The sequence below is a fragment of the Oncorhynchus masou genome, chromosome 5, assembly GCF_036934945.1.
Source record: "Oncorhynchus masou masou isolate Uvic2021 chromosome 5, UVic_Omas_1.1, whole genome shotgun sequence".
NCBI classification, from domain to species: domain Eukaryota; kingdom Metazoa; phylum Chordata; class Actinopteri; order Salmoniformes; family Salmonidae; genus Oncorhynchus; species Oncorhynchus masou.
In genome coordinates, this window is record NC_088216.1 from 13,956,998 (window position 1) to 13,972,524 (window position 15,527).

Sequence of the window (15,527 nt, forward strand, 5' to 3'; positions counted from 1 at the left end):
CTCTCCCTCTCTCTCTCTGCTCTCCCTCCCCCTCCCTCTCCCTCTCTCTGCTCCCTCCCTCTCTCTCTCTCTCTCGCTGCTCTCTCTCGCGCTCTCTCTCTCTCTCTCTCTCTGCTTTCTCTGCTTTCTCTGCTCTCTCTGCTCTCTCTCTCTGCTCTCCACTATCTCTCTCCACTTTCTCTCTCTCTCCACTTTCTCTCTCTCCACTTTCTCTCTCTCTCCACTTTCTCTCTCCACTTTCTCTCTCTTTTTCTCTCTCCTCTTTCTCTCTCTCTCCACTTTCTCTCTCTCTCCACTTACTTTCTCTCCACTTTCTCTCTCTCCACTTTCTCTCTCCACTTTCTCTCTCTCCACTTTCTTTCTCTCTCCACTTTCTATCTCTCTCCACTTTCTATCTCTCTCCACTTTATCTCTCTCCACTTTCTCTCTCCACTTTCTCTTTCCACTTTCTCTCTCCATTTTATTTCTCTCTCTCTCTCTCTCCACTTTCTCTCTCTCCACTTTCTCTCTCCACTTTCTCTCTCTCCACTTTATCTCTCTCCACTTTCTCTCTCTCCACTTTCTCTCTCTCCACTTTCTATCTCTCTCCACTTTCTCTCTCTCTCTCTCCACTTTCTTTCTCCACTTTCTATCTCTCTCCACTTTCTCTTTCTCTCTCTCCACTTTCTCTCTCTCTCTCCACTTTTTCTCTCTCCACTTTCTCTCTCTCTCCATGTTCTCTCTCCACTTTCTCTCTCTCTCTCCACTTTCTCTCTCTCCACTTTCTCTCTCTCTCCACTTTCTCTCTCTCTCCACTTTCTCTCTGTCCACTTTCTCTCTCCACTTTCTCTCTCCACTTTCTCTCTCTCTCTCCACTTTCTCTCTCTCCACTTTCTCTCTCTCTCCACTTTCTCTCTCTCTCCACTTTCTCTCTCTCTCTCTCTCTCTCCACTTTCTCTCTCTCTCCACTTTCTATCTCTCTCTCTTTCTCTCTCTCTTTCTCTCCACTTTCTATCTCTCTGTCCACTTTCTATCTCTCTCTCTTTCTCTCTCTTTCCACTTTCTCTCTCTCTTTCTCTCTCTCCACTTTCTCTCTCCACTTTCTCTCTCCACTTTCTTTCTCTCTCTCTCTCTCCACTTTCTATCTCTCTCCACTTTCTCTCTCTCCACTTTCTCTCTCTCTCTCTCTCTCCACATTTTCTCTCCTCACTTTCTCTCTCTTTCCACTTTCTCTCTCTCCACTTTCTCTCTCTCTCTCTCCACTTTCTTTCTCCACTTTCTATCTCTCTCCACTTTCTCTTTCTCTCTCTCCACTTTCTCTCTCTCTCTCCACTTTTTCTCTCTCCACTTTCTCTCTCTCTCCATGTTCTCTCTCCACTTTCTCTCTCTCTCTCCACTTTCTCTCTCTCTCCACTTTCTCTCTCTCTCCACTTTCTCTCTGTCCACTTTCTCTCTCCACTTTCTCTCTCCACTTTCTCTCTCTCTCTCCACTTTCCCTCTCTCCACTTTCTCTCTCTCTCCACTTTCTCTCTCCACTTTCTTTCTCTCTCTCTCTCTCTCTCTCCACTTTCCCTCTCTCCACTTTCTCTCTCTCTCTCCACTTTCTCTCTCCACTTTCTTTCTCTCTCTCTCTCTCTCTCTCCACTTTCTCTCTCTCTCCACTTTCTATCTCTCTCTCTTTCTCTCTCTCTTTCTCTCCACTTTCTATCTCTCTGTCCACTTTCTATCTCTCTCTCTTTCTCTCTCTTTCCACTTTCTCTCTCTCTTTCTCTCTCTCCACTTTCTCTCTCCACTTTCTTTCTCTCTCTCTCTCTCCACTTTCTATCTCTCTCCACTTTCTCTCTCTCCACTTTCTCTCTCTCTCTCTCTCCACATTTTCTCTCCTCACTTTCTCTCTCTTTCCACTTTCTCTCTCTCCACTTTCTCTCTCTCTCTCTCCACTTTCTTTCTCCACTTTCTATCTCTCTCCACTTTCTCTTTCTCTCTCTCCACTTTCTCTCTCTCTCTCCACTTTTTCTCTGTCCACTTTCTCTCTCTCTCCATGTTCTCTCTCCACTTTCTCTCTCTCTCTCCACTTTCTCTCTCTCTCTCCACTTTCTCTCTCTCTCCACTTTCTCTCTCTCTCCACTTTCTCTCTGTCCACTTTCTCTCTCCACTTTCTCTCTCCACTTTCTCTCTCTCTCTCCACTTTCCCTCTCTCCACTTTCTCTCTCTCTCCACTTTCTCTCTCCACTTTCTTTCTCTCTCTCTCTCTCTCTCCACTTTCTCTCTCTCTCCACTTTCTATCTCTCTCTCTTTCTCTCTCTCTTTCTCTCCACTTTCTATCTCTCTGTCCACTTTCTATCTCTCTCTCTCTCTCTCTCTTCCACTTTCTCTCTCTCTCTCTCTCTCTCCACTTTCTCTCTCCACTTTCTCTCTCCACTTTCTTTCTCTCTCTCTCTCTCCACTTTCTCTCTCTCTCCACTTTCTCTCTCTCCACTTTCTCTCTCTCTCTCTCCACATTTTCTCTCCTCACTTTCTCTCTCTTTCCACTTTCTCTCTCTCCACTTTCTCTCTCTCTCTCTCCACATTCTCTCTCTCCACTTTCTATCTCTCTCCACTTTCTATCTCTCTCCACTTTCTCTCTCTCCACTTTCTCTCTCCACTTTCTCTCTCCACTTTCTCTCTCTCCACTTTCTCCCTCTCCACTTTCTCTCCACTTTCTCTCCCTCTACTTTCTCTCTCTCTCCACTTTCTATCTCTCTCCACTTTCTATCTCTCTCTTTCTCTCTCTTTCTCTCCACTTTCTCTCTCTCCACTTTCTCTCTCCACTTTCTCTCTCTCCACTTTCTCTCTCTCCACTTTCTCTCCCTCTACTTTCTCTCTCTCTCTCCACTTTCTCTCTCTCCACTTTCTCTCTCTCTCCACTTTCTATCTCACTCTTTCTCTCTCTCTTTCTCTCCACTTTCTATCTCTCTGTCCACTTTCTATCTCTCTCTTTCTCTCTCTTTCCTCTTTCTCTCTCTTTCCACTTTCTCTCCACTTTCTCTCTCTCTCCACTTTCTCTCTCTCCACTTTCTCTCTCTCTCCACTTTCTCTCTCCACTTTCTCGCTCTCTCTCTCCACTTTCTCTCTCCACTTTCTCTCTCTCTCCACTTTCTATCTCTCTCCACTTTCTCTCTCTCTCTCCATCTCTCCACTTTCTTTCTCTCTCTCTCCACTTTCTCTCTCTCTCTCCACTTTCTCTCCCGTTGTCCCAGTTGTGTGCTTCTCCAGCCCAGTATAAGTGGCACCAGACAGCCCTTATAAGGAATGGTTAGATCATTGGCCCCGGCCATGCCGTTACTAAAACAGAACTGTGTGTGTGTGTGTGTGTGTGTGTATATCCTTGCCCATTCTTCTGTGTGAAGCAGAACCATATGTGCTAGAGGTAGCAGGGAGAACAGGAGCCAGCCTGCTGCTAGCTAATAGACATGGAGGAGGGCACATTATACAGTCGTACACACACTATCCCTAACCTGAACCATAAACCTAACCAGAACCATAAACCTAACCTGAACCATAAACCTAACCAGAACCATAAACCTAACCTGAACCATAAACCTAACCTGAACCATAAACCTAACCTGAACCATAAACCTAACCTGAACCATAAACCTAACCTGAACCATAAACCTAACCTGAACCATAAACCCATAACCTTGACCATAAACCTAACCTGAACCATAAACCTAACCTGAACCATAAACCTAACCTGAACCATAAACCCATAACCTTGACCATAAACCTAACCTGAACCATAAACCTAACCTGAACCATTAACCTAACCTGAACCATAAACCCATAACCTTAACCATAAACCTAACCTGAACCATAAACCTAACCTGAACCATAAACCTAACCCTTCATCTCCTGCCCATCTCATGACTTCTTTCACTACGCGTGTCGTCTATCATTTGAGTGCAATGAAAGAGCAGAGCTCTCTCCTTCCGCCGTCGGTTAGGTAGAGAAACGCTCCCGTCAAGGACATGAGCCCTGAGTTCGATGGGGGCGGGGGGGTGGAAGGAACATTTTGAACTGTAAATTTGGGAAGTTCAGAAATAGATGTTTTTAAAAATTTATTTTACCCCTTTTTCTCCCCAATTTTGTGGTGTCCAATCGTTGTTAGTAGCTACTATCTTGTCTCATTGCTACAACTCCTGTACGGCTCGGGAGAGACGAAGGTTGAAAGTCATGCGTCCTCCGATACACAACCCAACCAAGCCGCACTGCTTCTTAACACAGCGCCATCCAACCCGGAAGCCAGCCGCACCAATGTGTCGGACGACGCTAGGCCGGACCTCCCGGTCGGTTACGACAGAGCCTGGGCCGAACCCTCCCTAACCCGGACGACGCTAGGCCGGACCTCCCGGTCGGTTACGACAGAGCCTGGGCCGAACCCTCCCTAACCCGGACGACGCTAGGCCGGACCTCCCGGCCGGTTACGACAGAGCCTGGGCCGAACCCTCCCTAACCCGGACAACGCTATGCCGGATCTCCCGGCCGGTTACAACAGAGCCTGGGTGCGAACCCAGAGTCTCTGGTGGCCCAGCTGGCGCTGCAGTACAGCGCCCTTAACCACTGCACCACCCGGGAGGCCCTCAGAAATACATCTTTATCACGCAGCCAAAGGATATCAGCTGTCCAGCTGCTGTTGTCTGTTGGCCGTCTGGCACGCTTAGAGGTCGGCCGTCTGGCACGCTTAGAGGTCGGCCGTCTGGCAAGCTTAGAGGTCAGCCGTCTGGCACGCTTAGAGGTCGGCCGCCTGGCACGCTTAGAGGTCGGCCGTCTGGCAAGCTTAGAGGTCGGCCGTCTGGCACGCTTAGAGGTCGGCCGTCTGGCACGCTTAGAGGTCGGCCGTCTGGCACGCTTAGAGGTCGGCCGTCTGGCACGCTTAGAGATCGGCCGTCTGGCACGCTTAGAGGTCGGCCGTCTGGCACGCTTAGAGGTTGGCCGTCTGGCACGCTTAGAGGTCAGCCATCTGGCACGCTTAGAGGTCAGTCAGCGGTCCACGGCAGGGATCCAACTCCTCGACAGAAGATCTCCAGGCTGATCCTCATCAGGTCTTCCCTGGTGGAGACCTCCAGGCTGATCCTCATCAGGTCTTCCCTGGTGGAGACCTCCAGGCTGATCCTCATCAGGTCTTCCCTGGTGGAGACCTCCAGGCTGATCCTCATCAGGTCTTCCCTGGTGGAGACCTCCAGGCTGATCCTCATCAGGTCTTCCCTGGTGGAGACCTCCAGGCTGATCCTCATCAGGTCTTCCCTGGTGGAGACCTCCAGGCTGATCCTCATCAGGTCTTCCCTGGTGGAGACCTCCAGGCTGATCCTCATCAGGTCTTCCCTGGTGGAGACCTCCAGGCTGATCCTCATCTGGTCTTCCCTGGTGCAGACCTCCAGGCTGATCCTCATCAGGTCTTCCCTGGTGCAGACCTCCAGGCTGATCCTCATCTGGTCTTCCCTGGTGGAGACCTCCAGGCTGATCCTCATCTGGTCTTCCCTGGTGGAGACCTCCAGGCTGCCTCTTGTCGAATTCTTCATCCGGTTCTGAGCAGAGAAGCCTCTCTCACACCGGGCGGCTGATATGGGCAGCGCCAGCATACGTTGCACCAACTCCAGTATGTTCTAGGGAATAGATAATATCTTTCAATTTCATTTAAACTCTTACCATGAACTTATCGAGACCAACCATAGGATACCATACATAACCACTCTGTTAGCCTGCCTTGTAATGGTGCCTGTAGCGGTCCTTTGTCAACATGCTCTCCCACAGGCCACTGTAGCACCAGGATTTTCAGCCCCTGCCACTCATCCTGGATTGCAGCCATGTTGCGCCCCGATCTGCAGGATTGAACAGAGCAAGAGAGTCGGCACATATGCAAACAGAGCATTGTCTCATATGGCAACGCTGTGTCAAATAACCTCTTACCTCTCGAGAGGCTCCTAGAGGCTCCTTGAAATACCTCTCTAGAGGCTCCTAGAGGCTTCTTGAAACGCCTCTCTAGAGGCTCCTTGAAACGCCTCTCTAGAGGCTCCTTGAAACGCCTCTCGAGAGGCTCCTTGAAACGCCTCCTCAGTTCTGCCACACCATCATCGCCAAAGGTGAGACGGCTGGTCTTCTGGTGTCAGGGTTTATCACCCTGAATGACTCCACTGGGTTCTGGACACGCTCATCCTTCAGCAGACCACCTGACCTGGCTGTGAGATCATCCACCACGATGACGGACGCCTCCATGTGCTGCTTCAGCTGGGGACTGGTGAGGTCCACGAAGCCTTTCAGATTCCCCTTCGGTGTCCTTCCCTTTAACAGAAACAACACACACACACACACACACACGCACACGCACGCACGCACGCACGCACACAGACACAGACACAGACACACAGACACACACACACACACACACACAGACACAGACACACACAGACGCGCGCGCACGCACGCACGCACGCACGCACGCACGCACACACAGACACACAGACACACAGACACACACACAGTGAAATGTCTGGCCATCTGTCTGTCTCCCATAATAAACATGTGAAGTCTCCTCCACTGCATTTCCCTCCTTATCCTCAAATCGTTCTATTGGGAAGCGAATACACTGAGAAGGTGTCTTTAATCATCGGTTTTAATCATTGATTTCTCTCACATCCTAACAAGCTCTCATCCTACCACACCAGGAATCTCCTCTCATCACCCTGCTGCTGAGCGAGCATGGTCTGGATCTTCTCCAGCATGCCTGCTGCCTTCGCCCTCAGATTTAGTGCGTCCAGTCTGGTCACTGTCTTCTTCAACTCTGATGTGGCTTGGGGGAGGATCAGGTCGTTCCTTTGCAGGGTGAGGCTCAGTGAGGACAGCTGCTCGGCAAACATGTCTGAAACAAAATGGCAGAACACACGACACAGTGCATTCTCCATTTCCCGCCTTTTTCTGTTAAGTAGTGAGGAAATAAACTGTCACCTGTCAATTACTTGGTTCTGAAAGTCCTATTTTTTAAACGAGTGGTATTACATTTCCTGTGTAAAACTGACCTTCTTTGCCCTTGAACTTCCGTCTGTTGTTGATGCTGAGGCCAGCTGCTCCATGCGCTGCCGACCAACGGAGTACTGGCCTTCGTCAGCGGTCCTTGTGCTGCCGACCAACGGAGTACTGGCCTTCGTCAGCTGCTCCATGCGCTGCCGACCAACGGAGTACTGGCCTTCGTCAGCGGTCCTTGTGCTGCCGACCAACGGAGTACTGGCCTTCGTCAGCGGTCCTTGTGCTGCCGACCAACGGAGTACTGGCCTTCGTCAGCGGTCCTTGTGTTGCCGACCAACGGTGTACTGGCCTTCGTCAGCTGCTCCATGCGCTGCCGACCAACGGAGTACTGGCCTTCGTCAGCGGTCCTTGTGCAGCCGACCAACGGAGTACTGGCCTTCGTCAGCGGTCCTTGTGCTGCCGACCAACGGAGTACTGGCCTTCGTCAGCGGTCCTTGTGCTGCCGACCAACGGTGTACTGGCCTTCGTCAGCGGTCCTTGTGCTGCCGACCAACGGAGTACTGGCCTTCGTCAGCGGTCCTTGTGCTGCCGACCAACGGTGTACTGGCCTTCGTCAGCGGTCCTTGTGCTGCCGACCAACGGTGTACTGGCCTTCGTCAGCGGTCCTTGTGCTGCCGACCAACGGTGTACTGGCCTTCGTCAGCTGCTCCATGTGCTGCCGACCAACGGAGTACTGGCCTTCGTCAGCGGTCCATGCGCTGCCGACCAACGGAGTACTGGCCTTCGTCAGCTGCTCCATGCGCTGCCGACCAACGGAGTACTGGCCTTCGTCAGCGGTCCTTGTGTTGTCCATGTCACAGGAACACTTCCAGGGCTCCGTGGCCCTGGGGGATCCAGCCAGTTCCCTTGACGCTAGACGGTGTGTATCCACACCGAGCTCTTCCCCGAGGACACAGAGCTCTCGTTTGGATTTCCCGTCTTCCATATCAGATTCAGAAGACCGTAAACAACAGGCAGACACCTTTGGCTCTTTCTTCTGATTGGTCAGTAGCTCTAGTCTGTGACAGTCAGAACAGAATCTTCCAAACGATTCACCGTCCCCCCCCCCTGTCTCTTGTGCCAATGGAAAACAATCATTCTGTGGTATTTACCATTCCAACACTTGGCGCACACAGACACACACAGTATTGTTTAACATTCTCTGCTAGCAAATAAAACTAGATAGAGAATTTATTAGTTACAACCTATGTGGCATACAGTGGGTTGGGATTTAGAGACAGTTTTATTGCTTCTTTAATCAGCACCACCGTTTTCAGCTGTGCTAACATAATTGTAAAAGGGGTTTTTTAATGATCAATTAGCCTTTTAAAGTGATCAACTTGGATTAGCTAACACAACGTGCCATTGGAACACAGGAGTGATGGTTGCTGATAATTGGCCTCTGTACGCCTATGTAGATATTCCATTAAAAATCTGCCGTTTCCAGCTACAATAGTCATTTACAACATTAACAATGTCTACACTGTATTTCTGATCAATTTGATGTTATTTTAATGGACAGAAAATGTGCTTTTCTTTCAAAAACAAGGACAATTCTAAGTGACCCCAAACTGTTGAACGGTGGTGTATGTATAAATATTTTGAATTTTACAGGCACTGCTTACCCTGACTGCACGTTGTGTGTGTGTGTGTGTGTGTGTGTGTGTGTGTGTGTGTGTGTGTGTGTGTGTGTGTGTGTGTGTGTGTGTGTGTGTGTGTGTGTGTGTGTGTGTGTGTGTGTGTGTGTGTGTGTGTGTGTGTGTGCGTGAGAGAGAGAGAGAGGTGGGAGAGTGAGGTGGGAGAGAGAGAGAGAGGTGGGAGAGAGAGAAACAAAGAGGTGGGAGAGAGAGAGAGAGGGTTGGGAGAGGGGAGAGAGAGGTGGGAGAGAGAGAGAGAGGGTTGGGAGAGGGGAGAGTGAGGTGGGAGAGAGAGAGAGAGGTGGGAGAGAGAGAAACAAAGAGGTGGGAGAGAGAGAGAGAGGGTTGGGAGAGGGGAGAGAGAGAGTGAGAGAGAGAGAGAGGGGAGGGAGAGGTGGGAGAGAGAGAGAGAGGGAGAGGTGGGAGAGAGAGAGGAGGGAGAAAGAGAGAGAGAGGGAGAGAGAGAAAGAGAGGGAGAGAGAGAGGGAGAGAGAGACAGAGAGAGATAAGTACAGTGGTGACACCAGATAGGATCTCTCTCCTCATCATCAACTAGAATAGGAGGGCGACACAAGCACACTACTCCCCAATAGTGATGAGTTTAACAGAGCACCAGAATAGAGCGGTGACCAAGCCCCAAGACAGCTGCCAAACCCCCCCCCCCCCCCTTCTCTTCAGTCTTTCTGGAGGAGATGTTGCTCTCTCTCCCCCTTCCTCTCCCTCCCTCTCTCTCCCCCTCTCTCTCTCTCTCTCCCTCCCCCTTCCTCTCTCTTCCCTCCCTCTCTCTCGCCTCCCTCTCTCTCCTCCCTCTCTCTCCTCCCTCTCTCTCCTCCCTCTCTCTTCCCGCTCTCTCTTCCCGCTCTCTTACAGAGCTCGTCAGGAATGTGCAGATGTTTCCTTTTGGGAATGGCCTCCCTTGCCTGCACACTCACTCACTCACTCACTCACTCACTCACTCACTCACTCACTCACTCACTCACTCACTCACTCACTCACTCACTCACAGAGCAGGTGGTCTCCCTGTAGTCCCACAGAGCAGGTGTCTCCCTGTAGTCCCACAGAGCAGGTGTCTCCCTGTAGTCCCACAGAGCAGGTGTCTCCCTGTAGTCCCACTGAGCAGGTGTCTTCCTGTACTCTCACAGAGCAGGTGGTCTTCCCTGTAGTGCCACAGAGCAGGTGTCTCCCTGTAGTCCCACAGTGCAGGTGGTCTCCCTGTAGTCCCACAGAGCAGGTGTCTCCCTGTAGTCCCACAGAGCAGATGGTCTCCCTGTAGTCTCACAGAGCAGGTGTCTCCCTGTAGTCCCACAGAGCAGGTGTCTCCCTGTAGTCCCACAGAGCAGGTGGTCTCCCTGTAGTCCCACAGAGCAGGTGTCTCCCTGTAGTCCCACAGAGCAGGTGTCTCCCTGTAGTCCCACAGAGCAGGTGTCTCCCTGTAGTCCCACAGAGCAGGTGTCTCCCTGTAGTGCCACAGAGCAGGTGTCTCCCTGTAGTCCCACAGAGCAGGTGTCTCCCTGTAGTCCCACAGAGCAGGTGTCTCCCTGTAGTCCCACAGAGCAGGTGTCTCCCTGTAGTCCCACTGAGCAGGTGTCTCCCTGTACTCTCACAGAGCAGGTGGTCTTCCCTGTAGTGCCACAGAGCAGGTGTCTCCCTGTAGTCCCACAGAGCAGGTGTCTCCCTGTAGTCCCACAGAGCAGGTGTCTCCCTGTACTCTCACAGAGCAGGTGGTCTTCCCTGTAGTGCCACAGAGCAGGTGTCTCCCTGTAGTCCCACAGAGCAGGTGTCTCCCTGTAGTGCCACAGAGCAGGTGTCTCCCTGTAGTCCCACAGAGCAGGTGTCTCCCTGTAGTCCCTCCCTGTAGTCCCACAGAGCAGGTGGTCTCCCTGTAGTGCCACAGAGCAGGTGTCTCCCTGTAGTCCCACAGAGCAGGTGTCTCCCTGTAGTCCCACAGAGCAGGTGTCTCCCTGTAGTCCCACAGAGCAGGTGGTCTCCCTGTAGTCCCACAGAGCAGGTGTCTCCCTGTAGTCCCACAGAGCAGATGTCTCCCTGTAGTCCCACAGAGCAGGTGGTCTCATCTGTAGTCCCACAGAGCAGGTGTCTCCCTGTAGTCCCACAGAGCAGGTGGTCTTCCTGTAGTCCCACAGAGCAGGTGTCTCCCTGTAGTCCCACAGAGCAGGTGTCTCCCTGTAGTCCCACAGAGCAGGTGTCTCCCTGTAGTCCCACAGAGCAGGTGTCTCCCTGTAGTCCCACAGAGCAGGTGGTCTCCCTGTAGTCCCACAGAGCAGGTGTCTCCCTGTAGTCCCACAGAGCAGGTGGTCTTCCTGTAGTCCCACAGAGCAGGTGTCTCCCTGTAGTCCCACAGAGCAGGTGTCTCCCTGTAGTCCCACAGAGCAGGTGTCTCCCTGTAGTCCCACAGAGCAGGTGTCTCCCTGTAGTCTCACGGAGCAGGTGGTCTTCCCTGTAGTGCCACAGAGCAGGTGTCTCCCTGTAGTCCCACAGAGCAGGTGTCTCCCTGTAGTGTCACAGAGCAGGTGTCTCCCTGTAGTCCCACAGAGCAGGTGTCTCCCTGTAGTCCCACAGAGCAGGTGTCTCCCTGTAGTCCCACAGAGCAGGTGGTCTCCCTGTAGTCCCACAGAGCAGGTGTCTCCCTGTAGTCCCACAGAGCAGGTGGTCTTCCTGTAGTCCCACAGAGCAGGTGTCTCCCTGTAGTCGCACAGAGCAGGTGTCTCCCTGTAGTCCCACAGAGCAGGTGTCTCCCTGTAGTCCCACAGAGCAGGTGGTCTCCCTGTAGTCCCACAGAGCAGGTGTCTCCCTGTAGTCCCACAGAGCAGGTGGTCTTCCTGTAGTCCCACAGAGCAGGTGTCTCCCTGTAGTCCCACAGAGCAGGTGTCTCCCTGTAGTCCCACAGAGCAGGTGTCTCCCTGTAGTCCCACAGAGCAGGTGTCTCCCTGTAGTCCCACAGAGCAGGTGTCTCCCTGTAGTCCCACAGAGCAGGTGTCTCCCTGTAGTCCCACAGAGCAGATGTCTCCCTGTAGTCCCACAGAGCAGGTGTCTCCCTGTAGTCCCACAGAGCAGGTGTCTCCCTGTAGTCCCACAGAGCAGGTGTCTCCCTGTAGTCCCACAGAGCAGGTGTCTCCCGTAAAGCAGTGATCCTAGTGGATGTTCTGTGTCAGTTGTTAATGGGGGTCCACGTCATCAGAACCCGGGGGACAGTTGTTAATGGGGGTCCACGTCATCAGAACCCGGGGGACAGTTGTTAATGGGGGTCCACGTCATCAGAACCCGGGGGACAGTTGTTAATGGGGGTCCACGTCATCAGAACCCGGGGGACAGTTGTTAATGGGGGTCCACGTCATCAGAACCCGGGGACAGTTGTTAATGGGGGTCCACGTCATCAGAACCCGGGGGACAGTTGTTAATGGGGGTCCACGTCATCAGAACCCGGGGGACAGTTGTTAATGGGGGTCCACGTCATCAGAACCCGGGGGACAGTTGTTAATGGGGGTTCACGTCATCAGAACCCGGGGGACAGTTGTTAATGGGGGTTCACGTCATCAGAACCCGGGGGACAGTTGTTAATGGGGCAACCGCTGCTTTGCTCCAGGGCAGAACAGTTATTCTACCTTGCCAGCTCAGGGATTCGAACCAGCCCAACACTCTTAACCACTAGGCTCGTGGCCCAACACTCTTAACCGCTAGGCTAGTGGCCCAACACTCTTAACCACTAGGCTCGTGGCCCAACACTCTTAACCACTAGGCTAGTGGCCCGACACTCTTAACCACTAGGCTAGTGGCCCAACACTCTTAACCACTAGGCTAGTGGCCCGACACTCTTAACCACTAGGCTAGTGGTCCTACACTCTTAACCACTAGGCTGGTGGCCCAACACTCTTAACCACTAGGCTAGTGGTCCTACACTCTTAACCACTAGGCTAGTGGCCCAACACTCTTAACCACTAGGCTAGTGGCCCGACACTCTTAACCACTAGGCTAGTGGCCCGACACTCTTAACCACTAGGCTAGTGGCCCGACACTCTTAACCACTAGGCTAGTGGCCCGACACTCTTAACCACTAGGCTAGTGGCCCTACACTCTTAACCACTAGGCTAGTGGCCCGACACTCTTAACCACTAGGCTAGTGGCCCGACACTCTTAACCACTAGGCTAGTGGCCCGACACTCTTAACCACTAGGCTCGTGGCCCAACACTCTTAACCACTAGGCTAGTGGCCCAAAACTCCTAACCACTAGGCTAGTGGCCCAACGCTCTTAACCACTAGGCTAGTGGCCCAACACTCTTAACCACTAGGGTAGTGGCCCGACACTCTTAACCACTAGGCTAGTGGCCCTACACTCTTAACCACTAGGGTAGTGGCCCTACACTCTTAACCACTAGGGTAGTGGCCCTACACTCTTAACCGCTAGGCTAGTGGCCCAACACTCTTAACCGCTCGGCTAGTGGCCCAAAACTCCTAACCACTAGGCTAGTGGCCCAACGCTCTTAACCACTAGGCTAGTGGCCCGACACTCTTAACCACTAGGGTAGTGGCCCTACACTCTTAACCACTAGGCTAGTGGCCCTACACTCTTAACCACTAGGGTAGTGGCCCTACACTCTTAACCGCTAGGCTAGTGGCCCTACACTCTTAACCACTAGGCTAGTGGCCCTACACTCTTAACCACTAGGGTAGTGGCCCTACACTCTTAACCGCTAGGCTAGTGGCCCTACACTCTTAACTGCTAGGCTGGTGGCCCTACACTCTTAACCACTAGGCTAGTGGCCCTACACTCTTAACCACTAGGCTAGTGGCCCTACACTCTTAACCACTAGGCTAGTGGCCCTACACTCTTAACCACTAGGCTAGTGGCCCTACACTCTTAACCACTAGGCTCTTAACCACTAGGCTAGCTGCCTCCATGGGGGATGGAAGGAGAGAGGAGGAGGTTGGCAGTACAGCAGATTTTCTGCCTAATTGCAGCAGATGAGTGGGAATGTGTGTGCGTGTGCGTGTGTGTGTGCGTGTGCGTGTGCGTGTGCGTGTGTGTGTGTGTGTGTGTGTGTGCGCGTGTGTGTGTGTGTGTGTGTCAGTCAGTAACTATTGTTTTACTTCCCCCTGACAGAGATCTGTCCAGGAACCGTATCTCATCTCTGGAACCAAGTCTCTTTGATCAACTCACCTCCCTACGAGAACTGTGAGTATAGCTGGATGTGTGTGTGTATAGCTGGATGTGTGTGTGTGAGTATAGCTGGATGTGTGTGAGTATAGCTGGATGTGTGTTTGTGAGTATAGCTAGATGTGTGTTTGTGAGTATAGCTGGATGTGTGTGTGGGAGTATAGCTGGATGTGTGTGTGTGAGTATAGCTGGATGTGTGTGTGTGAGTATAGCTGGATGTGTGTGAGTATAGCTGGATGTGTGTTTGTGAGTATAGCTAGATGTGTGTTTGTGAGTATAGCTGGATGTGTGTGTGGGAGTATAGCTGGATGTGTGTGTGTGAGTATAGCTGGATGTGTGTGTGTGAGTATAGCTGGATGTGTGTGTGTGTGAGTATAGCTGGATGTGTGTGAGTATAGCTGGATGTGTGTGTGTGAGTATAGCTGGATGTGTGTGAGTATAGCTGGATGTGTGTTTGTGAGTATAGCTGGATGTGTGTGTGTGAGTATAGCTGGATGTGTGTGTGAGTATAGCTGGATGTGTGTGTGTGAGTATAGCTGGATGTGTGTGTGTGAGTATAGCTGGATGTGTGTGTGTGTGAGTATAGCTGGATGTGTGTGAGTATAGCTGGATGTGTGTGTGTGAGTATAGCTGGATGTGTGTGAGTATAGCTGGATGTGTGTTTGTGAGTATAGCTGGATGTGTGTGTGTGAGTATAGCTGGATGTGTGTGAGTATAGCTGGATGTGTGTGTGTGAGTATAGCTGGATGTGTGTGTGTGAGTATAGCTGGATGTGTGTGTGTGTGAGTATAGCTGGATGTGTGTGTGAGTATAGCTGGATGTGTGTGTGTGAGTATAGCTGGATGTGTGTGAGTATAGCTGGATGTGTGTGTGTGAGTATAGCTGGATGTGTGTGTGTGAGTATAGCTGGATGTGTGTGAGTATAGCTGGATGTGTGTGTGAGTATAGCTGGATGTGTGTGAGTATAGCTGGATGTGTGTGTGAGTATAGCTGGATGTGTGTGTGTGAGTATAGCTGGATGTGTGTGAGTATAGCTGGAGGTGTGTGTGTGAGTATAGCTGGATGTGTGTGTGTGAGTATAGCTGGATGTGTGTGTGTGAGTATAGCTGGGTGTGTGTGTGTGAGTATAGCTGGATGTGTGTGTGTGTGTGAGTATAGCTGGATGTGTGTGTGTGAGTATAGCTGGATGTGTGTGTGTGAGTATAGCTGGATGTGTGTGTGTGAGTGAGTATAGCTGGATGTGTGTGTGTGTATAGCTGGATGTGTGTGTGGGAGTATAGCTGGATGTGTGTGTGTGAGTATAGCTGGATGTGTGTGTGTGAGTATAGCTGGGTGTGTGTGTGTGAGTACAGCTGGATGTGTGTGTGTGTGTGTGTGAGTATAGCTGGATGTGTGTGTGTGAGTATAGCTGGATGTGTGTGTGTGAGTATAGCTGGATGTGTGTGTGTGAGTGAGTATAGCTGGATGTGTGTGTGTGTATAGCTGGATGTGTGTGTGGGAGTATAGCTGGATGTGTGTTTGTGTGTGAGTATAGCTGGATGTGTGTGTGTGTGTATAGCTGGATGTGTGTGTGTGAGTATAGCTGGATGTGTGTGTGTGAGTGAGTATAGCTGGATGTGTGTGTGTGTATAGCTGGATGTGTGTGTGGGAGTATAGCTGGATGTGTGTTTGTGTGTGAGTATAGCTGGATGTGTGTGAGTAT

General features: G+C 51.5%; 1 protein-coding gene across 1 annotated transcript in view; it reads left to right on the forward strand.

Moving 5' to 3' along the window:
- Nucleotides 1-15,527, forward strand: part of LOC135528262 (polycystin-1-like) — a 121,233-nt gene that overhangs the window by 13,365 nt on the left and 92,341 nt on the right. The window contains exon 2 of the mRNA XM_064957229.1: nt 13,772-13,843. Coding sequence (XP_064813301.1) covers nt 13,772-13,843 — 72 coding nt within the window. The remainder of the gene's footprint in view (nt 1-13,771; nt 13,844-15,527) is intronic.